The sequence below is a fragment of the Psittacula echo genome (assembly GCF_963264785.1).
Source record: "Psittacula echo genome assembly, chromosome: 13".
NCBI lineage: Eukaryota > Metazoa > Chordata > Aves > Psittaciformes > Psittacidae > Psittacula > Psittacula echo.
The window spans coordinates 9702324-9726069 of NC_137749.1; the positions used below are offsets into that span (position 1 = coordinate 9702324).

The following is a 23746-nucleotide window of genomic DNA, read 5'->3' on the forward strand; positions in this document are numbered from 1 at the left end:
TCACAGCTTCCAGTCCCTGTCCCTAGAACACCTCCAAAAGCATTCATCAGTTCTTATGTGCAAAGCTCTTTGGAACCACTTAGTACAAGGGGAAAATGGGTTACCCATACAAACAGTGAAACATGACATCAGAATGTCAACTGGTGTTATTCCAGTAGGATCTCTGGGCCACAGCATAGGTCCATCCAGAAAAAAGGAATCTGGCCACACAGAAGAGTCCCACATGTTACTGTGGATGCTGGTTCTGGTCCTGGTCTCCAGGTTGGTCTTCCGGATGGTCTTCAGGGAGAGGGTTATAGTTGGGATCCTCTTCTGGTGTGTCAAATACCATCTTCCTGGCAAGGGACATGCCATCCCACCAAGCAGGCAGGTTAGGAGAGTGAGCTGAGGACACAACTCCCAGCCCTCCAAGGAACATCCCAGCCTTTCCCAGAGCTTGGCTATATGCCTCAGCCACCTGCCCTCTGCACCAGCACTACCTGTTCTTTTGCACAGATCAGTATCTAACAATGACAGTACCTGCTTCCTTGATCTCTAGGTCAGTTTTGATCCTCAGCATGAAGCAGAGTGTATTCTGCTTTCTTAAAGTACAGAAACGTATCAGGAAACAATCCTACCTGCATCTAGCATTTCCACAAGCAGCAAGAGTGCTCCAGTTCAACTAGCAAAGCTTAAGGTACCAGCAACTGCTTTATGGACCTTGTGTACATATGCACATAATGTGCAACGTGCCAGTGCTTTCTGCAGCAGAGGCACAAACTGTTGAGCTGAGGTGCTAACACCATGCAACTGCATCCTACACTCACCCCACACTGTCACAGTCTGCTGAAGGCTGAGAAACAATACAAAGCCCAGAATCAGCTTTACTTACAGGAAGCCAGGGGTTAACAGCAACTTCTTTCCTCCAGGCTGGTTGGGAAAAACATCTTCCAAGAAATAATAGATGTGACCCACAGCAATCCCTGGGAAGAGATGTGACCAAGGTCAGCCCCAGCTGCGACTCCATTGCCAGCTGAACCAGAGCCACTGGGAGCTTAAGCAGGAGGAATCTACAAGAATCCCTCAGCTGTGTATCCATGTCCCAGCTCCCACCAGTGCTGCAGTTCCACAGGGCCAGGCTGTTTGCTGCAATGGGCACACAAGCCTGTCAGACTCTGCCAGCAGAGCTCACTCTATCCAACTTCAGCCTCTGGGGAAGACACAGCAAAGAGCTGAGGCACAAGGCTGGCCACCCAACAACCTCGGCCAGCTCACTTTAGGAAACCCACCATCTTAAACAAGATGAAAGTAAGAGACAGTGCTAGCACCCCAGGAGCATCTGAGAATTGAGCACACTGTGTCTGCAAAATGCCCTTGTCCCCAGCACCCACCAGCTTTGACTTACCCAGTAAGTCAATGATGATGGAGTTGCCAAGGAGCAGAGAGAATCCCATCAGGACCCAGGGCAAGAAGGGGGCCTGGAAGTTAAGAAGCCCGAAGAAGTTCATGCGGATATAAGGGTTCCTGCGACTCCACACGTACACCAGCATGATGGTGAAAGCCTGGCCCAGGAAAAACAGGCTGGCAAAGAGTCCAAATAGCTAGGCACTACTGAGTCAAGGAAAGGCCTACCCACCCTATGCACCTTCTTCAGGCAGCACAGGGTGCCTTGTGACTAGGCAACCCAGAACCACAGGCAGCTAATCAGCTAATATAGGCACCTCCACAAAGTCCCCATCAAAAGTCACCTTCAAAGAAAGGCCTTCACATTCTTACAGCCCTTGGGGCATGTGGCCCATATTAGCAACTAGCTCACATCCAGCATTTGCCTTCTACAGATGAACTTCAGCAGCGAGATGCTCTTGACGTTCACAACCCTCTTCTCCAGAGCACAAGTAGATGGACAAAGGCAAAATATTCCCTTGCCCTTATTGCAGTTGGACTTCAAATCCACATATGGCCAAGTGTATGGCTGCTGTGGGCTCCTGGACACTGACAAACACCCAGCAATGGCCAACACCCATGAGAGCAAATAAAGCTTCATGCAGAGCTTTGTGGGGAGAGCAGTGCTGAGCCATCTGCATAAGACAGCAGCAAGACATTCAGAAAAGGTTTTATGTTTGGGAAGGAGATATTTCTCCTCAGACTATTTAGTCCTACAGTAAGAGAACTGGAGACATATGACAGTACCTCCAGCCACTGACAGGTTGCAGGGACAGAGTGCTGAGCTCACACTGCCCAACATGCTGACAGCAGACACTTCCCTCCTTGTCCTTACAGCTCCGTGTTCTTCCCCTCAGCTGCAGCTCTGTTTCTGAGCAGCCTCATGCCAATGGCAGCAGCAGCACTCCACTGTACTCCTCACCAGAGCTCAAACACAGGTGCCACAGGCCACAGCTGGATGGTTTCTCACACAGCATAACAAGGGGCTTCCTGCAAGGCTGAGATTCCTCTGCACACTGTCACATGTCCTCTTCTGGGATCAGGCAGCCCATCGCCTTGCCAGGTGCATCAGCACTTCTGCAGACAGCAACACAAGTACAGGCAGCTTTTCCCATATGTGCTTCCGCTCTAAGGACAGGGAGGGGGCACAGGCCAGGAGGTAAGGGTGGGCAAGGCAAGGAACATGAGCTGTGCTGTACAGGCAGAATACTCTCCACTGTATGCTCTCCCAAGCCACAGGGCACGAGCCTGGCAAGCTTGGGACACAAGAAGAAGGTTCATAAGCCAGCTGTCCTGCTCAACAGGCAGGTACCTGCTACTAACCACACAATGCAGCTGCGACTCAAAAAGCTAGCAGTCCAGACCCACACTATCCACAGCTCAGAACACCAAAGAGCCTCAGCCAACTCAAAAGGATACTGTCATGAGAAACCCTCCAAAGAGGAACATGAAAACAAAGTCAGCTGTCCTTCCACGGAAGGAGCCTTCTTCTAGCATGCGGCAGTACCTGTACCTGAGAGCAGGGGAGAAAGGAGGGGTTGCAGTATAGGAAATTAACAGCTGACCACCCTGTGTCCCCACAGCACGACTTTATAGGGAATAAACCCACTGCGACCGAATTCATCACAGGAGCTGTCAGCCCCAGAGAAGAACAGTGCAGACATCACCTCATTCCACTGACTCCAGCAAAAGAAAGAGGCAACTGCTGTGCTCCAGCCAGAGCTCACCCCAGGAATGGGCACTGCTCTCCAGCATGAGCCACAGCAGTGCTGATGGCTTCTCCAGTCTTTTGGAAGGGCTACCCTGCAGCAAGCAGAGATGGAGCTGCAGGAGGTAGCCACAGTTGTTCGGGGACTGGCTTCAATTCAGACCAAAAGAGCCACAGCCCTATACCATTACCAAGACAAGTCAGCCTGGGGAGGAAGATGGATGGTGTGAAAACACATCTAAGCCAAAATGGAGCAGAGAGTTTCACTGAGACCAAAGGATACAGAAATATCATGTTGAAAAAGAAACTGAATCCCAGTGGCCCAAAAAAGAGGAAGTTGGTGATCAGCCTCCATATCTGAAAGAGAAGAGAGAGAGCAAAGGAGGTGGACAGACAGGTCTCTCACCATCACATGTACAGTGGCTATCACGCACCCACTGGGGATGCCCAGTCACAACCCTGTACACTCAAAAGTACCCTAGGACACCAGACAGCTCCACCACCTTCACCTGGGACTCCCCTTCATTGCCCGTATCAGAGTACCTTGCCCTTTCAGATGCGGGAAAGATTTCTCAGCTTTTCAGGAAGGGACGAACAGCCACGATTCAGTGCCCAGAGCCAACATAAATCACTGCTCATGCTTCTCTACAATAAAACCTTCCCCACCCAGCCTGACATCAGCTGGCCAAACACCTCGGTGTCACAGAAAGAGAAGAGACAGGTTTTAAGCAAAATAAAAAAGGAAATGCCAAGATAATACATGGCAAGGAAAGACTGTGTGTTTGTGACAAGAGAGGACACCGTGTTGGCAACCCAGCTCCTGCCAATCTGAGGTTGGAGCAATGGGAAAGAAGCCCCTTTGGATCATACAGCATTCCCTGAGTACTCTACAAAGGAGAACACCCAGAGCCCAGCCCGTTACACCCACCCCTCGCTAGGAAGGGGCAAGAGGGGCCCCCAAGCTCGGTCAAGGCCTCACCTGGAACTTCCTGAAGATGAGGTCAGGGTTGAAGTACAGCTGGAAGGGGGTGATGAACTCCAGCTGCTGTGGGAGACAGGCAGAGCACTGCCACCTGCTGCCGGGCACCCACTGCCCTCAGCTAGCCCCCTGGCCGCCCCACCGCAGCACCCCCTCCGGGACCCTGACCGCCCCACCACAGCCTCCCCCCGCGAGGACCGCGCTCGGCCTCACCACAGCGGCGGTGGTGAGCACGCAGGCGGTGGTGTAGGCCCGCGTCACGGCCGGCATGCCCAGGTACTCCTGCGCGAAGCCCTGGTAGGCCATGGCGCACAGCAACAGCCCCTGCCCGCGCCGCGGGACCTTTAACACCCCCCCGCGCGCCGCGCACGGCCAATCCCGAAGCGACAGGCGGCGCGAGTTGGCCAATCGGAGCGCGCTTCATGCCCTCGGCCTCCACCCGCCGCCAACCCGGCACGGACCCGCCGCGGGAGGTAACGGGCTGGGAGGGGCAGAGCCACTGGGGGCCGCCTCCCGGGGGCGGGGCGAGTCGCCACAGCCAATGGCAGCAGAGCATCCCCGTGACAGACTGCGGAGGGCGGGACACGTTCCGTGCCTCCCAGGAGCCGGCCAATCAGCAGGAGAGAAGGGTGAAGCGTGGAGGGCGGGGCGGGGTCAGGGCCGCGGTGCCGGTGCCGGTGGCGGTGCCGCAGCATTTGCAGTTAACTCCGGAGGAGAGAGTGGAATATCTGTGCTCCCCCCATAGCTGTGTCCAGCATACTGCAAAGCGCTCTTGAAGGATGCTCTGATAAGGTCTGCCTAAACCCCACATTGTGTGCCGATCTTGCTTCCAGAGCTGCCCGTGTGCTCAGGGGTCAGATCGGGCATTACAGCCACAGCAGCCTGGTGCTGGCTTTACGCAGGAGAAGGTGAAGCTGTCAGCAGAGCCTTAAACGAGCCCTGAGATTTCCCTTTAAACCCCCAGTTAATGGGAAATTAAATCACCAGTGGGGTCAGTGTTTCCATCACCTCTGCCCTGGCTGCCCTTTGATGAAGAACACAACCCCGCTGGAAGATGAAAGGGGTGTTAAAGCACATCGGGGGGACAATGGGCTGCAGGCGCGGTGGTGCTGAGAAATGGCTGCTCCTGGGGGAGCACAGACAGCTCAGGGGCAGAGCTGCACTGGGGCACAGTGCAGAGCTTGCAGCCAAGCAAGAGGGGCAACTGAGTCCAAGAACTGTGAGCAAATAAATGAATAATGGATGAAATAAATGGGTAATTATCCTGCTCCTCTGGATGTGGGATTAGAGGTTTCCTATCTGCTTTTGTTGCCTGTGGGTAATGCCAGCCAGAAGCTGGATTCAAGCCCTGTGATTCCTTCCTTCCTTCCTTGTTTGAACCAAGTATGGAGATGAACACTGGGATTATCTCTGTTGGAAGGAGGTCATTGTTCTGGAGCTCAGTCTCACTTAGCTCCGCAGAGATGAGAATCCAAATGATCAATCCCACAAGCTCTGTGTGGAGGACTATGTGCAAATCAGAGATTGCATGGAACCTAATAAAAGCCATTAGTTTCTCACTTTTCTTCTTTTCCTTTGTTTGCCAGCCAAAACTGGAGAACTCTACTTGCTTCTACTTAAGGCCTTCTTTTGTAAGATTCATGGGGGGAAGGGGCAGAAGCTATGGAACACATCGGGAAGTTCACCATCTCACACTGGAATAGGCCAAACAAACCTCACTGACACCCCCAGTTCCCAGGCTGCTTCCTGCCCATGATCTCACTCCCTTTGGAGCTCAGCCAAGCTGACTTCATGCACTAAAGAACAAGGGGCAGCTTGAGTCTTTGCTACAATCCCTGTCACATTTTATGGGTTTGGGGAGTTACGTCTTTCCACAACATCACAACAGTCAGCCGCCTAGCTGAGTTCACATGATGCACCTTTGTGATGATGCCAACATGCTCCCTTCTGTAAAATCATGGAATCTAGTTAAAAGCCCCCCCCAAACCAAACCCAGATTCTTTGTCTCAGCGGCAAGGAGGAATGAGGGACTGCCAGAACAAAAATACCATGCAGAAATCTTTGCTGATTTCCTCCTTGTGCTGTTCTCCTGCCCAGGGCCTCAGGGCAGATGTGAGTGCAGGCCTGAGCAGGGCTGATGTACAGCTGCTGCCTGCTGTCTCTTGGGTTCCCCTTCCTTTTGGAAGCAGTTGAATTCATGTCAATGTGTAGCATCACTTTCAAAACCCAAGACAACAGAAACTCGGTTTCCATAAAATAGGCCTGATGCCCAGACTTCGGTCCATTTTGGGTGGCCTTTGGAAAAGGTGTCTATCTGTAGGCTCTTGGAGCTGACAGAGGGACTAAGTGGAAGAACTTCCATCTTTACCCTTAGCTCAGATCTCTCACAGGAAGAACTGAAACACAATGGCACAGGAGGCAACTCTCTTTTCCACACAGTATTTACCCATTCTGCATCTGCAGGCTGACTCATAGCAACCTGTTGTACTGTAAACACTTACAATCCACAAACCAACTCACAAGAAAATATGCCTGGAGAAGAAGAACTAGAGTGTGTTGCACACTCACCACTGTGCATTCATTTGGCTTTGATTTAAAAACATATTTATTTCCTGAAAAGGAATGGCTTTGCACATAGACAGTGACTGCTACTAGACTATCCTATTGCCTCTGTTCTGTTTTTTCTATTTCTGGAGTGATTTTAAGGAACATACAAGTGTTTGCCTGGAGTTGCAGGTAAACTTAACAGAAACTCAACATCTTCCTGTCTCAGTTTCTGCAAACCAAAATAGCAAAGAGTTAGAAAACAAAGGAAAAAGCTATTAATTCTCCTCACAAGTTAACCAGCACATAAACCTCAAGAAAGCACATGAGCAAAGATAAATGGGCTGTTGCAGCATTCATCTCTTTTGTTTGTAGTGAATTATTGTGTGCAATTCATGTTTCCTGTCCATAAATGCCAGAGGAACTTGAAGACATGGAATCCATTCTGATTTAATAAAGACAAAAACAACTCCTTTTGAGCCCATCTGGAACTTGTTTTTATAATAATTGTTTTGGGCTCGGTAATGAGTTCAAGATCTAACTGCTGTCACTGATTGTTTCAAGAACAAACAGATGCTTTGTTTGAAGGCAGCAAGCTCTCATTTTGCCCATCACAGCACTCTCCGAAGTCGCAGGATGGAAGGAGCTGAGCCTTGGCAGCACAGATCTTAAGAAGCACTGGCGCCTTCTCCAGGGGTGCTCACTCAGCCCCAGCCACATGCTCGATGAGTGTCCGGCTGGTGACATGTGCCCTCTGCTCTTTAACACCGTTGGCTTTTTGTTTTACGACCTTTTGCAAACGTGTCCTGCCTGGTGTGACAGGTCACACCTGGTCTAAAGGCACACAGGCACCTCCTCCAGCTGGGCTACAGGACACTCCATAGAAAGCGTTTATTCCCTGGCCACCGTGGCTGGAGCAACACTCCATACCTGCGCAGTAGAGCCCCAGTTCTTCTATGCATTTGAAAACAAAGACATCCTTTGCCCCCCGCCCACTCTCAGACTCCCTGCACCAAGATATGAGACTACGCAAGTTCTGTACGAGGTCTCACTCACCCTAGTGCTCTCCACACCATGCCACTCCTGACATCTCAGTTAGCTCTGGTGTAGAAGACGTTGCTGCACGCCTGGCACACCGGCACTAGGAACAAATTCAGAAAGAGCATCACTGAACTTCCCTGCAAATGAGCCCTAACAGACAGAGGGACCTTTCTGGAAGGTTCTTTCAGCTCTCGGACTCAGTCCTCGGTGGTATGGACAGCAGGTGCCAAAAGCTCCAGATCCATCTCACAGTAGTCGCTAAGAGTTTCTGCTCCAGCTTTGGAAACGAGGCTCCATGAGCCTGTTGTGCATAGATAAGCTGTGTCATCATAACTTGAAATGTTTACTTTGCAATGTTTAATGGCCATATATAAGTTCTTTCTCCTTCATTGAAGGATTTCTTGTCCCAGATCAGCTACCTCTACAGTGTGATGGCTAAAGTCAGGAGAAAGTGAATCATACAGAATTGGATGGGGGGGGGGTGTGTGTGTGTGTTATTTGTTTGTTAACAAGAAACTAAAGATAGCATTGGGAGTTCATTCCTTCAAGGACATGTGGTTTGCACAGGGTTTGCTGTAAATCAAAGTTTATGTTATTTTTATTTCCTATGGTTTTTAGTTCAAAAATACAGCTTGGCATCTGGCATATCATAAGAAGATCTTGCCTAAATCTTCTTGAGCAGAGCCTGATCACATATCCAAATAAAGCACCTCTTCCAAAACAGCTTCTGATCATGAGTTGAAGACATCAAGCAAGAAAATGTCTGTCTCTGCACAGATTTTGGTTTTTTTTCCCAGTGCTTAATCATTCTTGTTAAATTCTTCTGCCTTGTGATCTGTCCTTTGCACCATAGGTCAGGTCACCTCCCACAGCTGCCAGTGGGGAATATCCTTCAAGGGCCTTCATTTTGTAACATCCATTTCATAAGTGCTGTGGCCAAATCAACGAAAGAACCAAGAAACAATGCTTGTTTATTATAAAAAGAGGTCTATGTTCAGCTCACAACAGCAGCACATACAAATGAGCATGCTGCCAGCTCTTGAAGGCCCCTACAAGGAGTCAGAAATGGTATTTGTACTTTGGCTTTCATCAGAGGCAGGACTCAGGTGCCTCTCAATAGGCCAGGGGACAGGTCTAATTGAAAGCTCTGTTTGAAGTAAGCATTAAATAAGAAATCAGGATGAGTCTGACACTCTGACACTGCTGCACATATTTTCCTCTTCTCTGACAGGAACATTCAGTGACATTTACTGCCATTTGGCAGAGTGTAAACACTTTTCTCTTGCATGCAAGAACAGAGATTTTGTTCAGCTAAGCAGTTTGTGCTCTCTGACCTTCAGGTCACCCAGTTTCAACTAACCGCTTGCATCAGTGTCTGATAGAAAGAAGGGAGGAAAGGGAATAGTTCAGCCACAGCATGACCTACAGCACACAATGGACTTAGAAAATGGAGAAAAGTGTATTTCAATTATTTTCAGCATTCAGTTTTCCCAGAGAAGCTCTATTGCTTATCAGGAGGATGTAAATGTACACTACTGATGCAATGCACAGAACATCGAGCTGTTCTGACAACCAAAAATCCTGGCAAGGAAAAGCAGCTAGTTCCCTAAGCTGTATCTGTCCTCGTGTCCTCAGAGGACTCAGCTCCCATGTATCTCCTCTGGTCTGGAAAGCATCCAGTGAGTCTGTGTGGTAGCAGCAGCTCTGTCAGCATTGGGTCCCTGCCCTGAGAAACTTCTGCAATGAAGCCCATTTCCTGAAGTTCTTATACAGTGTCTTGAACTTAGATAAATCATGGATTTTTTTCTAAGGACCGTTAGTGAACTGCTGGAACTGAGAATAATGGTGTCATAGCCGGGCATTCCTTTCCTACAAAGAAAATCCCTTTTAACAGCTAAGTTCCATAAACATTGCTTTCACCATAAAAACAGCAGACCTGCAGGATGTTTCTTGAGAAAGCTGCTTGTTTGTAGATGGTGCTATTTGTCTTCCATATTTGAGTGAATTCTGCAAGAGTCAGGACAAGCAGACAGAGGTATTTCATATTTCACTGTGATGGTCCTTACAGGAAAGAGATAAGGGTTTACAGAAATAGCCAGACTAGAGCTTGGGAGATAGCCAACAACCAGCCAGGGAGCAGCTCCAGATCTCTTTTGTGATTGACAGTGTAGCATTTGTAGGGGGAATTCATCCTGTAGATTCAAGCCTCTTCTCTTGCAGTGCAATTACAGTTGGTCCAGACAATCCTGGGATAAAAACACTCTAAAACATAGGCACTTCTCAGTGCATGGCACATCGAAGACCATGCATTGATGGTCCTTCCTAAGGGTAGGATTATTATTTATTACTGCAGACAGATAATTACAGGCAGAGACTGCCATCACATTCTCCAAATAACTACTCTCCATGCTTATGCCATCATATTCCACCTTGATTATGACAGACTTGAGTTCAGTGAAAAAGTATTTGAGGGAAGAGGATGGTTGGTCCCCACAGTGGTGCTGGTAACCTGCTGTGTTCATGTGACTGTTTCCAAAGCCAGGAGTTTGAGTAACTGCAGTGCAGTGGTTATGCCCTGGTGACAGACCTCGAGACTGAAGATTTCTCATCCACACCAACTGCCACTCTGAAACTGTGAGAACTCACCCTAAGGCCAAACACTGGGAATGCTGGTTTTTTAAGTTGCGGCGGGAAGTCAGTTAGAAACACAACCACTGTGAACACCTGTCAGCACAAAAACTCAAGTCATAGAGATGCTATGTAGGAGAAAAAAGTCCATCCATCCACTCATCATCAAGGCAGCTGTTACGAGAAAACACAGAGGACAACTCCAGGAGCTCCCACCTCAGCTGCAGACACAGATGTAGTCACAGCAACAGCCAATTTATGCCCCTTCTGGAAGAGAGAGCCTTGTGAGCAGCCTTGTGCCGCAGTCCAAGGCACCTCATTACCTCCCTGCAGGACTTCACTCATCTCTTGTTGCTGCCATAAGCTCACCTGCTATTTCCCTTCTGTGACCTGTAAAGCAGTTGCTTTATTTCATTGCACAGATTGCAACCTCTCTGGTTTAACCCCAACATAAAAGCACTGGGAATGGGTTTTGAAGAGAGAGAACGTATCTCTGCACAGTTCAGGGAAGGCAGAGAGGTGAAATAAGGGGAAGCTTGAGGCAAGCCCACTGAAAGGCCCAACGGGAGATACAAACACATCCCCTGACCACACCTGCCCTTGTGCATTGGTGTCCAGAGCCTCTAGGATTACCTTTGGGCTGTGATGAATACTGCTTTCACCTGTTAAATAGAAGAATGTGCACATATTTACCTGGGGAAAATAAGACAATGCAATGTTCTAAGCAGGCAGCTCTTGATCAGGTCATTGCAGACAGATACAATTTTATGTTTGGCTGCAACAGACAGATGGAGCAGATTCATGGTACTCAGGCCCAGGCGTGAGCTGCATTCCCTAGCCTCTTATCCAACTAGATACATGCTTTGACATGTTGGCCTCTGCCTAAAGAGCTAGAAATGGAATAATCCCCGTCTATCTCAAAGGCTCCCATGACACAGCTCAGTGACTAGCACAACCAGGGACACTCCACCAGGTAGCCACAGGCTGAAACTCCTGTACACCATCACCTGAGGGGACAAAGACTCGCACTAGGCAGTGCCTGCTTATAAGATGCTAGGGAAAAGGAGAAAGCTCTTTCCTAATTCAGAAGATGTGGTTTTATTCCTGGAAGACGTCTATCCAAACCTGATCTCATTCAGAATAGGCAGCAGGAAGAAACTAGAGCTGTCCTTTTCCAGTGTATTACTGTTGCTGATACATGCTTCCCAAACAGTGCGTCAGCAGCTGTTAACTTGTACAAGTTACATGCAGTTATCATTTGGAAAGCTGCTAAAAGGAATCCTCTGATCCCTGCCAGATACCACAGGCAGCAGCAAACCGCTGGCATGTTGGACTCAGAGCCTGACACAGTAAATGTTGTACTTCTCCTGCCACCTAGTGGCTGCAGCTGGTGCAGCACCACATCCCTACCGATGCCTGTAAGGTTCGGTGATGCAGAATGGGTTTATATTTCTGCTCAAGTGTAGTAAAACCTGAGTAGGGACAAAGAGGCATCTAGAAAAAAAAAATAATCTATTTTGAAAAGTTGGAAATCTGTCAGGCCCCTCACAAACTGCACTCTGCAGGATGAAAAAATGTTAAATTACCAGGATAAAGGCCAGATATTTTGTGAAGCAGCAGCTTTGCCGTTGTTGCTGGCAATGCAATATGCCTCTGTCTCCAGTAGATCCCGTCTCTAGGATTCATGATAATACACCATTTCCCACTGCCAGGGAGTGCCTTTCTATTCTACAGAAAGAAGCGAACCTCTCATTGCTGTTTGTGCTGCCTTGCTGTCTTCTCTAGCTTACATGGAAAAGGGAACCATTTCACAGGCATTGGTTTGACTGGTGAAGTTTCTTTCTTTCTGTTTCTTCTCAAAGTCCTAATCAAGCCATCTCTTTTCTTTTGCCTTTGTTTGCATGACAATCACAGCAGTGCTGATGGCTGCGGCAGAGAAGCCCACATACATTTCCAAAATAAGTAGTTAAAGTTTCTTTCAGTATATCTTTAAACTATACGTTTTAAAAATACAGCATTTTTGAATGACAGGGCTGTAAACACTTCTGGAGTGCGTGACTGTCGTGCTGGGCATGAGTGGAGCAGCACAGCTATTTCTCAGAAAAGGAGTCTGTGCGAGAACTATTCTTCACCACCTAAGCTTTATAATAGAGGAAAATTAAAACTAAACTTTGGTTCATTTGTGGTTGCTGCTGTTTTAGAAGTAATTCATACACAGACATGGGCAAGAGCAGCTATCTCTGCTCTTGGACAACACTGAGATTTTGAAATAACAGTATTTTGAGACAAGACAAACAAGAGCAGGACTCCATGGAGCTGGGAACTGCAGAGATACTTTTCATTTCTATAGTTTGGAGAGAGCAGCGAGGGGCAGATGGAAAGAGCAGAAAACACAGTCAAAGCAAAAAAGTGCTGCTGCCATCACGATGCTATCAAAATATTCTGTCATTCCCTTGGTGAGGATCAGGGAAATTACAGGAAAGAGAAGTGAAGCAAAGAAAACAAGGCAGTTGAGAAGACACAGGTTAGAAAGCAGGGAATGAACTGAAGAGACTGCCTGGGCAGAGGAAGACTCCCAGGAAACACTGCTAGGACCTACAGGGCAGGGAAGAACTGGTTAAAACTGGGAGAAGTCCTCCAGTGTCCAGAGGTCCTTACCTTGGCCACCTTTGTGCCTACTCCCATGAGTCAGAACTGTGCTTTTCCCCAGAGCCCTGGCAGGACAGGAGCTGCATGTGACAGTATGAAACACACTTAACATTCAGAAATGATACACATTCACTTGGCTGCCTGAGTTTCAGAGCCAGTCCTGCAAGTACATGTGTCAGGAGACACTAATTGCAACTTCAAGCATTTTTTCTGACTATGGCCCAAAGTCAGGTGTCTTTAGACTGATGAAGCAAAGACAACCAGTGGTTACATTTTAATTGAAGCATTTAACAAGTTGGTTAACTTTTACTGAATTAAAACACCTTCAACTGAAAAAAGATGACACTTTGTTCGAGTCAATTTTCTTCCCATGTGAAGTGTTAGGCAAAAATATATCTTGAAATATATTCCTCAGGGACTCATGGTTCACATCAGTGTTTGCAGATTAAAGAACCACGCACTGTTGTATTGATTAAAAACCATCTGCATCTGAGAAAAATAGTTACTACTGTTACTACAGACAACGCTCCTCTGCACAAGCCACCTCTCACTTCTAACCCAACTGGGGTTGGGGTTCTTTCAGACACTAAAGACAAGAAGCACCCCAGCTTGGGGAACCATCTAATGAAGCCTCTCACCAGGAAAGGGAATTTCCCCCTAAGCTGTTTGAATAACCTGAAAAAAACCTTTTAACAGAACCATCTGGGAGACTGCCAGATAAAGATGCCCTTTGAGAATTATGGATAAAAGTAAAGATGCAGTTTATTTATTTTACAGTCAGGATTTGAAACTGAGATTCAACTTTCTTAGCATCTGCAGTATATTATAGGGACACAGACTTGAACTTTAGGCAATGACCATTACTCTCAAAGTGTTACCTGACCCCATAATTCAAGAGTTGAATGGACAGGCTTAGTCAGCCTTGCCCAAGTCAGGCTTCAGAAGGCTTTTCTGTATTGAGGTTCAATGTAGCAGTCAGGAACTTTTCCTTTAGGTAACTGATTATCCAACCCATGACTTGGGCAGTCCAAGCCAGTCCGCTCTAGTTTAGGTCAGTCCCTGGACTTTGGCTTCCATCAGTGCCTTTTTAATGGTCCTTTACTTATCTCCTGCAGCTTTAGTTGTCTGTTAGTTGCTGCTGGAGCTTCTCTTCCCTAGTGACCTGGGGTGAATGCACAGCATGCCGAAACCATCTGCAGTTTCATCAGTAACCAATTCAATAATGACAAATCAAATAGCAAGAACTTCATGACAAACTAAATGGACTGTAAATACCAAGAAAGAATGAAATGACATGTTGAAATATTATCTCAGGCTCCTCTTTTCTCTGTATATAGAGTGACTTTTTCTGAAGTAACCAAAGAAAGTGTTAGGAAAGACCTAGGCTGTAAGCAGAAAAGGCTACCTTTGCATGCAAATTGGTATATGGTTATCTTCTTTTTCTTTTGCCAAATAGTATATATTTTTTTCCTTGCTGCTATTCTAAAAGACCTGTTGTATAAATTGAGTACAGAAAGAAAAATAAATCTGAATCAAGTGTGGTTCAAATAATAGCACGAGGTCGTATCTGAAAGATATTAAATATCTTGCAAGGAATTGTTTTTTTAAAAGCAAAGAAAATTGGATTTAAAAGCACATTTCTATTTAATGTTCGATACGTAACAGGGAGTTCAAACAAACCAAGGTTGTTCAGAGCACAGCAGCCAAAAAAAAATACATGATTTGATAGATGGAGGAGGGCTGGAAGACTGGAAAAGTCCTCCACAATGAAAGAGTTATGAGTGGGAGGGATGGGGTAAGCATGTATCACAGAACTGTATTGTATTCTATGCATTTTGTATATAATTCTATTGTATTGTATGCATTTTGTAGACAATTCTATTGTATTGTATTCTAAGCCTCCTATCAGATATAGTTCTAAGAAAGGATGAATAATCTATTAAACCAGGAATGCCCTTCAATTCCCAAATGTTTGTTGAGTCTCAGCCAAGTCACTGAGCAAAATATTCATTTGGGTGAGATAACAATTGGAAAAGGAGGAGGAGGAAGGACAAGTAGATGGAAATCATGCACATTGCACCATCTCCCACTAGAAGTTACTCTATGATAGTGCAGATTAAGGCATCCAAAACTGAAGACAGAAGCACTGAAGTGTGTAACTGGGTTCTGGGAGGCAGCTACAAGCTTTGTCTCTCCTCAAATTCCTCACTGTCCTGTGCTTTAGTAGCTCTGGTCTTCTATTGCACTCTGTGCTGGGTCCTTGGTGTCAGAGGACACAGGTGTGTGGCATTGCTCAGGCTGTTGGAGTTGTGGAGGTGAACAGGACAGTGGGGACATGTCTGAATAGCTGTGCCAGCTTTGTTTGCTGCTTTTATTTCCTGCCAGAAAATGAGCTACAATCTCTTCCTCCTGGCTTTTGTCCTGGGTATTGGTGGAGGTTTTCAATATGGGTTGCAGATCTCCATTATCAATTCTCCTGCTGAGGTAAGCATGGACAGCTCATGGATTGAGCTACCAGCATGGATTTCAATGTTCTTATGTGTTCCTGCCTCTATATGCAAGCACTAACAACTTCTTCATTTACTGCTCTCAAAACTAACTGTGTTTCTTGGTTCTAAGAGTGGCTGCTATTGCTCTTGTGTTTCATGGGGTTTTAACATCTGTCTGGTGTGACAGAACTGAGAAAGAAAAGGATTAATGATATTTATAGAGTTAGCCATTTTCCCCTTACTGAACTGGGCTGCTCACAGGACATTCTCCTCTTTCCAATGCTTAGGTTGTCCTTTGTACCATTTGCTTGGCCACACATACTAAGTTTATGTGACTGCCTATAAGGTGAAAGAGGACAGAGACGGACTGTAGCTCTAGAACTGAGGTCAGCTCTAATATCTGCAGCTGGAAAAGCAAAATTAGGGAAGGTATTTTTCATCTTGAATGGTGCCAAGACCACTATCTTAGTGGCACTCACAGCTGATATATTGATATATTTATTCATTGCATCCTGTTGCTAAAACATTAACACATGGGATGTTAGCGGCAGAATTCCCTTAGATTTTGCTGGGGCTAAGATTACAACTAAGCTGTCAGTAGAAATGGATCAAGAAGACCAGTAAGTAGGTAAGAGAAGTAAAAAAAGTGGTGCCATTATGCAAAAGCATGTTGACTGAGTCCATTGTTTTCTGTTCTTATATTAAAGTACATCAAAAGTTTCATTCGTGAGACCTGTCTGAGGAGATATGGCTCTTCTCCCAGTGAAGAGATGATTACTTTGGTGTGGTCCTTCATTGTGTCCATTTACAGCATTGGTGGGCTTCTGGGGTCCTTGTCTGCCGGATATTTGTCTGTTAGATTTGGAAGGTAGGAATAATGATTACATTAGTCTTTCTGTTTACAGCCACAACTGTCATGGGAGAAACACTGCTTGTGAAGTGGCACTGTGAGCAGCCCAGAGCTGCTTCAGATGAAGAAACAGAATGGCAAAATCTGTCAATGACCACGAAGAAAATTGTACCCTCTCCCTTATAAATTCCAAAGCAAATCCATTCCAGAGAAGTCACATGAGGAGTAAATGCATTTTAAAGTGAATTTCACAGACAACTGCTCACAAAGCTTGTTCCTCAGTGCAGATACTGGCTCCACTGGAGGCATCAAACTAGCTTATCGGTCCACAACTAAGTTTTCCCATTCCCATTTCCCATTTACTTCACTGCAGCTAATCTCAAAAGCCAGCACAGAGTGTTCAACTTGGTACACTTTATACAACTTCTGTAAGGCTGCATATGACACAGGGACACTATTTATGCTCATATGAATTTAAATTAATTCCAGGAAGAAGGCCATGCTTTTTGCGGATATCCCTTCCCTGCTGAGTGCAGCTCTGATGGGATTCAGCCAGCTGTGTGGATCCTTTGAGATGATCATCGCTGGAAGATTATTTGCTGGAGTGTGTGGAGGTAAATCAGCATTCCTATCTATGGCATTAAATAGTTGGGAGAGCAGTGATTGAGGGACGCAAGGATTAAGCAGTCTGAGTATACACATCACAGATTTTTACTAACTGCAGAGGGTCTGCTTTCTGAATGCATTTTTAACTAAATAATAAAACACCAATGTCATTAAATTAATCAGGTGTGACATCTCCATTCATCATTCTTTTATCTTTATATCCACTCCAGACAGAAAGTACTGCCAACCTGTGAAAAAGCCAAAGCATGCAATATTTCAGGGGAGCATTCTCAGTCAGTAGAAAGCTGACCTCTTGTTTCTGTGGCTGCTTGTTGTGGCTGATACTGTCTTCCATATTACAAACAAGGGGATGATTTTCAGTCTGGGCAATTCTAATTTCCAGATGCCTCAGAAGGCTACATTGTGTCCGTGTTTTCAATTCCTGAGCAGCTGCATATAGCTAATACTAACCAGCAAAAATAATTGAGACATGATAATTCATTGAGCAAATGGAATATAGAGCATTTGTTAACTTGCTGGTTTGAAGCACAAATTAAGGCACATAGCGTCCTGAATAGGCACTGAAATATACAATTTAAGATTAAAAGAAGCAACAGCAACGCTTTCCATGTGGCTGTAGGAAACACATGTAGAAGACCAGCCTGCTGAAGAACAGATTTCCCCAGAGGAGCATACTTGCTTAGTGAAGGATTTAGGAAAGGCACAAGGCCATGGTACCAGGAACATGCTTCATGTCATGCGGAATGCTCAGCGCGGCGAAAAGTTATCCTGGAGCCTCACCCTATATGCTTTGCCCATACTGGTCCACTCCAGAACACCAGACCTTTGGGAGTTGAAATTGCCCTGACAAACACTTGTGATTGCAGGTTTAGCTCTGAGCATCCATCTCATGTATGCCGGGGAATGTGCCCCGCGGAAGCTCCGTGGGCTGGTTGCTGTAACCGCTTCTACTGCCGTTGCCATTGGAAGATTTGTAGGATTTGCTCTGGGTCTCAGGTGAGGGGGTCTGAGACCTATTTCATTTCTTCTGTTATTAAAATATATGCATATGTTAATGCAAGCCTATGGACAGGCAAATCAGCAACTGTTTTTAGACATGTTTTCAGGGTACCCTATGCAGCCAGACTGAATTAGCTCAGTCTGAATTTCTGACTTAAGTCAATGAGAAACAGAAATCATACAAAATATTTAATCCTGAACAACGATGTTGCTTCCTAGCAAAGAGAGATAAAAATACTGATAATAAAACCTTTACCAGATTCAAATGGGTTTTGAAAGAAGTCCATCTTTTGTAAGAAATGACGTCTACTTTTAATTTTTTTTGGAAGGAGCAGGGACTATCAGATCCATCCCAACTTAATTGAAAATACACACAAGCCAGAACACCCATGAAACCAGAAAACTGTTGTGGATTCATTCCTCTGCCTGTCCTGTGTCAAAGATGGTCTGTCCTGTTCCCCTGGCATGTGTCTTTCTGGCCACAGTATTCTCAAAAGAACAGAAAATCCAGCAGCTGCTACATGGGACGATCAGTAGCAGGCTGATAACCCGTGGATCCTGTCTTGTAACTTGAGGCTCTTGGGATCAGCAGCAGATGGATACGCCAGGGGAGGTTCCTTCTTCAGTGCTTGTGCTAGGACATGGTTCACCCCTGTGGGCTCCAGGTGTGCAGGAGGATGCAGTCAGCGGTGCTGCACTCATCACGGTGCAACAGGGGGCAACACTGTGTAACTGGTGTGCTGCCGGCAGCAGCACTCTGCTCTCCCGTTCCACCTCCCATTGAGATTTTCATGGGCTGACGAATGCTGGAGACTGTTGGGTGAAAGCTGCCCGGACACCCGCAGCAGCGCCAAGGGACCATACTGTGTCTGTGTGTGCTCACATGGTTGCTCAGCTCCTCTCATTCTGCTGGTTCTGTTTCAGAGAAGTTCTCGGAGTAGAAGCTCTCTGGCCAGTTCTCATGGCAGTCAATGCACTTCCTGCCCTCGTTCACCTTCTCACCCTCCCCTTCTTCGCAGACTCACCCCGCTATCTTCTCATTGACAAAAAGGACAAGGAGGGGTGCATCAAAGGTAAGGAAATGGGGCACAAAGCATCCATTTCAACAAAAAGTGGAGAATGCAGTAAAGCCCCACATGAGCCTGGAAGACAGTACAGTTGGGAAAAAGACTCTTGGTCTTCTGGCTCTGAAACCACCTTCAGCTTTAATGAAAGAAGGCTTCCTCTGGCTTGGTATTAATACTCTCTTGGCACTAGTATTTCCCTTACCTTCTGCCAGGATCCTCTGAGGGATGTGATCACACAGAGCTTGTATTTCCATCAATACAGATTTTGCCCTGAACAGTCAGGCTGTGGATATGGTACCTTCTAGCCCTGTATAAGAAAGTGATGCTCTTTACTGTCATGCCTTATCTGTAAGCATTTTAGTTCTTCAATAATCCTAACTCCAACTTCTGACATAAACAGAGGAACAACCATTGGAAGTATTTAAGTGTCGAAAGAGAGAACTCTTGGATGTAGACTTATTTTTTAATGTAGGAGTCACTTTTCCTTGTCTGTGTTTTGGTGTATACCCTAGAACTGCACCTTTAGCAGGAGGGTATTCAGGGGAGGATTGGTAAGTGATTTACATTGAAATACAGTAAGCAACTATTGGCCAAAGGTGAGGTTGTGATTAAGACTTATGGGTAAAAATAGACAGAAATGAACTGGACCTGTGTCTAATCTGAACCTAGATCTCTAGAAAGGTCATACAAGCAAAGAGCCTGAAGCTCAACTATGACACTCTGCAAGTCAGGAAGTAACCCTCTGAATTAATGTCTGTGCTGGTGAGCTTGGTCCAGGAGTCATCTCTCTTCCTCTCCTTCTAGCTGTGAAGTGGCTCTGGGGAGATGGTGACCATATGGCTGAAATAGATGACATGATGGCAGAGCAAGAAGCCATCCATGAGGAGAAGACTAAGAGCATGTGTGATCTTTTCCGTGACAGATCCGTCCGCTGGCAGTTCATCACTCTTTTCCTTGTCTGCTCATGCACGCAGCTAATTGGCTACAATGTGGTATGTGTGCTACTTTTCTCTGCTTTTACTGCTTATTATAGTATTTTGCCATGGGAGTCTGTGACCCAGGATAAGTTGAGAACTCTCTTTTAGCAACTGTCATCTGAAGACATCTCTATGAATTACCCTGTTATGATGAGAGAATGGAAGGGGATAAAATAAAACCTCAAATACCAAACAAGTAAACAACAGCATAAGCCTGTCTGCATCTCTGAACTCCAGAAGGCACTGCTCAAAACTGTTCAGCCATCTCAGTACAAACTGAGTCAGGCTGACAGAGCATTTCCGTATTCCTACATCTTTGGGTTTCTTTCTAAATCCTTTAACTTTGCACTTATTTTTGATTACAGACAATTACAACATCCCAGTAATATGTGTAACAGTTACTGATATATATTCTGTTATAATTTTTTTTTTTCTGGACATATATCTAGCTATGTTTCATATCTCTGGGCATGGGAATAGTTATTGTATAAAATGAGCTTATAGTGAAAGCATGAAAGTTTCAAAATCCAGAAGAATTTTGCAAATTCAGAAAGACTTCAAGACTAGTAAGACTTCTTTCTACCCTCACTAGTGCTGCAGTAACTATACCACAGAGGACCAGTAGAAGCTGAGTATATTAACAGTGGAATTTATTATGCTTTATGAGTGCATATGTCTATCAAAATCTTCAAGATTATGTAGAAAGAGAATCAAACCATTTGCTTATGTATTGTCCACATTTCTGTATGCTCCTCATCCAAAGTACACAAAACACTAAAACATGTGAAAGATGTCAGATAGATAGAATTATAACCTGTAAGATAAGACAAAGGTAGTGCTAAAAGCAAAAAGAGAAGAAGAAGGTTGTATTTGTTACTGGGCTCAAGACAGAGGTGCTTGTGAAAGCTGTTCTGTACAAGTAAGCCTCATGGAAACATTGAGGATTAGTTACTGAAATGAAGATTTTCTCTTTTGTTAAGATCTGATTAGTTATTTTCTTTCAAAAAAGACAGAAGCTACTGTAAACATGGGCACATGAGTACAGCCTTCACATCTTTCTGTTCTTTACAGGTTTACTTGTATGCATACAGTGTATTTATAAATGCTGGAATCCCCCCTGCTCAAACTCACTATGTCTCCCTTGGAGTTGGGATCACCGAGATCCTCACCACAGTGATGTGTGTAAGTGGCTCTTCAGCTGAATTTCATTCTGCTATAATGCATGGTTCACTTCAATCTTTATAACTACTGTAAATGGAGATTCAAGGATCAAATGTTCTGCAGCAAATCAACTGTAGTATTTGCACTGTTCACATAAATCCTCTCCACACACCCTGCAAACATGGGCATATGCAATTTATGGGAGGAAAGGATTTTCTCTCAAAATCATGACCCAGCCTGAGCCGTCTTTGGGAGTCGCAGTTCCCCACTATAGGAAAGGCAGATGACAGTCCCTGTGTCTACTTGTTGGTAGGACACCGTGTCTAGTTGTTGGGAGGCTGTAGGATTCATGGCAATTAACACTGCAAGCATCTCCACTTTGCTGAGCTCTCCAGCTGTCCTTTGCCACCAGAATGCCACCTCAGATCTCTTCTGCCCAGGCGATGCTCCCTGCAGCTCTGCACCTCTCCACCTTTCCTACCCCATCCCCCCAGCCACCTTCACTCACTGTCCCAGAGGAGGTACTACATAGCAGTCTCTTCAGAGATTCCGTGCCTGCCTGGTGAAAACAGCTTGCCAGTGCCTGTCCTTAAGGTCTGTGCTGTGCCCTGTGGAGCTGATAGCATGTCCTTCTGGTTGCAGATTTTCCTAATTGAACGTTCAGGAAGGAAGACACTGCTGTGGAAAAGCTACACTGTTATGGCCTTAGCTTTAGGGTTCCTCACAGTCACGCTTTCACTACAGGTAAGACCCCACTTACTCATTATAGAGCTCTGTCAGGTCTTGCTGGTTTATTTTATGGCAGATATCATCACCATTTCCCTCCCCCCAGGTCACTTTTTAGTCAGAGTAGAAGTATTTCTGAAGCTGACCGTCATTCTAACAGGGCTGTTCCCACCCATGTACATGCAGATTAAAGCCAATGGCATTATACTACCATGATCACTGCCAAGATTATCTCCTTGTGAAGTTTCTGGAAGTAGAAGAAACAGATGTATGTGTAACATAGTTAGCAGTGATGAATGTTTCTAATGGAGCTGAATAAATACAATTTTAATTTCTGACATTATTTGCTTTTCATTTCCTACCATAGGATGCCTTTTCCTGGGTACCATACTGCTCTGTTGCACTCATCTTTATTTTCATCATGAGCTTTGGCATTGGGCCAGGTTGGTATTTTCTACTAGAATGGTTTCATATACTCATTCCTTCCTCACTTCAGCCTTTAGGAGAGGTCCCAGGTGTAGCTGTTCCACAGTTAGTGTGAATCCCTACTACTGGTTCAGCCCAGGGGTAGGTATTCCCCTCCACACTGTGGTAGGAGGTAAAACTTCATTTCATATTGCATTCCTACATGCCTTCCTCCTGAAGAGCCAAGCAGCACCTCAAACACTTCCAGGTCAGTTAAAACCATTAACTTACGTGGCAATGTATCAAGTATGAGTTGCAGAAGCATCTTCCAAAATTTCTAAACTTCCTTTTTTCTCCAATATGGTTATTTTTTTTTCAGCTGGAGTATTATGCTCCTTGCCCACAGAAATATTCATTCAGTCATACAGACCAGCCGCTTACGTTTTTAATGGCATTATAAGCTGGATCCAACTTTTTATCCTTGGACTTTTGTTCCCTTTCATTGTGGTAAGTGAAGTAGGGTGTTTTGTTTCAGTTCAGAGGAGATTAAACCTTTCTTGAATCCAGAGCATACTTCTCTTTTTCAACACTTCACACACAGGGCAGCTCAAACTAATTGCAGTTCTGATGCCCCTTTCTTCTTACTCAGATATCTAATGAAAGTGCTAGATAAACTCTAGATGCTGCTAAAACTATATACACAGAGTGTGACACTGACAAACACTGAAGCAATGGCAGAGGCACTAACAACTGTCCAAGTCATTTGAATGTCATGAGGGGTTCCCTTCTTTTCCCCCCTCTCCTGTGTGTTCATCTCCTCTGGGGTTGATTTGGAAAATGGGCAGTTTCAGAGATCTCTCACTGCACTTATACATAGCAGGAAACAAATGCCTTCGCAGTTCTGGGCTGTGCAAGGAGGGACAGAACTAACATGCTACCAACCTTCCCCAGTCTAACACAGACTAAGGACAGAGCAGACAGAAGAGTAACTGAAGCTCGGCACTTCTCTAGATTGTCAAGCAATGACATTCAATTTCTGCTGAGCATAGAGCTTTCCTCCTTAGAACAGGAAAGGAGAATTAGTTCATCTTACCACTCCATGCCATTTCCCAGGTGGCAGCAAGCAGGATTTACATCGAGTCCCTGACCAAGTTTTTTAATAAATAGAAAAACAGAAACTCCATATCATAAGAGAAAGAGATCTAGATCAATTTATGTGAACATATTTTGTCTCTTTCTTTTCCTACAGGAAGGTCTTGGTAGTTTCTGTTTCATCATTTTCTTGACATACTGTCTGTCCATGGCTATCTTTGTCTTCCTGGTGATGCCAGAGACCAAAGGAAAGACCATGCTGCAGGTCATGGAGGAGTTCAACCGCCTGAACTACTGTGGAAAGAAGAAACAGACAATCCTAGAGCAGAGTAACTGCTCAGTGGTGACTGTTACTAGACTTTAATAACAAACTCTCCACTCT

The 23746-nt window shown here is 45.6% G+C and overlaps 2 protein-coding genes across 3 annotated transcripts; one reads left to right on the plus strand and one right to left on the minus strand.

Annotated features, from left to right (window-relative positions):
• Positions 1 to 84: 84 nt before the first annotated feature.
• Positions 85 to 4558, minus strand: DERL3 (derlin 3). 2 transcript variants are annotated; one of them, XM_080628827.1, is made up of 7 exons: positions 4323 to 4558; positions 4110 to 4172; positions 3414 to 3487; positions 2842 to 2935; positions 1385 to 1580; positions 872 to 962; positions 85 to 335 (listed from the first exon to the last, which is right to left on the minus strand). In XM_080628827.1, exons 1-7 carry the CDS (start codon positions 4413 to 4415, stop codon positions 227 to 229), a joined length of 720 nt encoding a protein of 239 aa, XP_080484953.1. In that variant the 5' UTR covers positions 4416 to 4558; the 3' UTR covers positions 85 to 226. The 2 variants fall into 2 exon arrangements, with proteins under 2 accessions (XP_080484953.1, XP_080484952.1); XM_080628826.1 differs by having other exon boundaries at positions 4110 to 4175.
• A 10801-nt stretch (positions 4559 to 15359) lies between these two features.
• On the plus strand, positions 15360 to 23728 carry LOC308226821 (solute carrier family 2, facilitated glucose transporter member 11-like; the record flags this gene model as incomplete). The annotated part of the gene is made up of 11 exons (XM_080628866.1): positions 15360 to 15455; positions 16168 to 16328; positions 16800 to 16924; positions 17804 to 17933; positions 18861 to 19009; positions 19808 to 19995; positions 21052 to 21162; positions 21784 to 21885; positions 22235 to 22310; positions 22652 to 22779; positions 23522 to 23728. The coding sequence occupies 11 exons, from the start codon at positions 15360 to 15362 to the stop codon at positions 23726 to 23728; spliced, it is 1473 nt and encodes a 490-aa protein (XP_080484992.1).
• Positions 23729 to 23746: the final 18 nt, after the last annotated feature.

Bases quoted from the DNA above. Each gene is read 5' to 3' on its own strand.
- DERL3 (XM_080628826.1), bottom strand. From the start codon at position 4,415: ATGGCCTACCAGGGCTTCGCGCAGGAGTACCTGGGCATGCCGGCCGTG. The intron at 3,488-4,109 runs GTGAGGCCTTGA...CTTCTCTTTCAG, and splicing joins TCATCTTCAGGAAGTTCCAG to ATATGGAGGCTGATCACCAA. The intron at 963-1,384 runs GTAAGTCAAAGC...ATCTCTTCCCAG, and splicing joins CATCATCATTGACTTACTGG to GGATTGCTGTGGGTCACATC.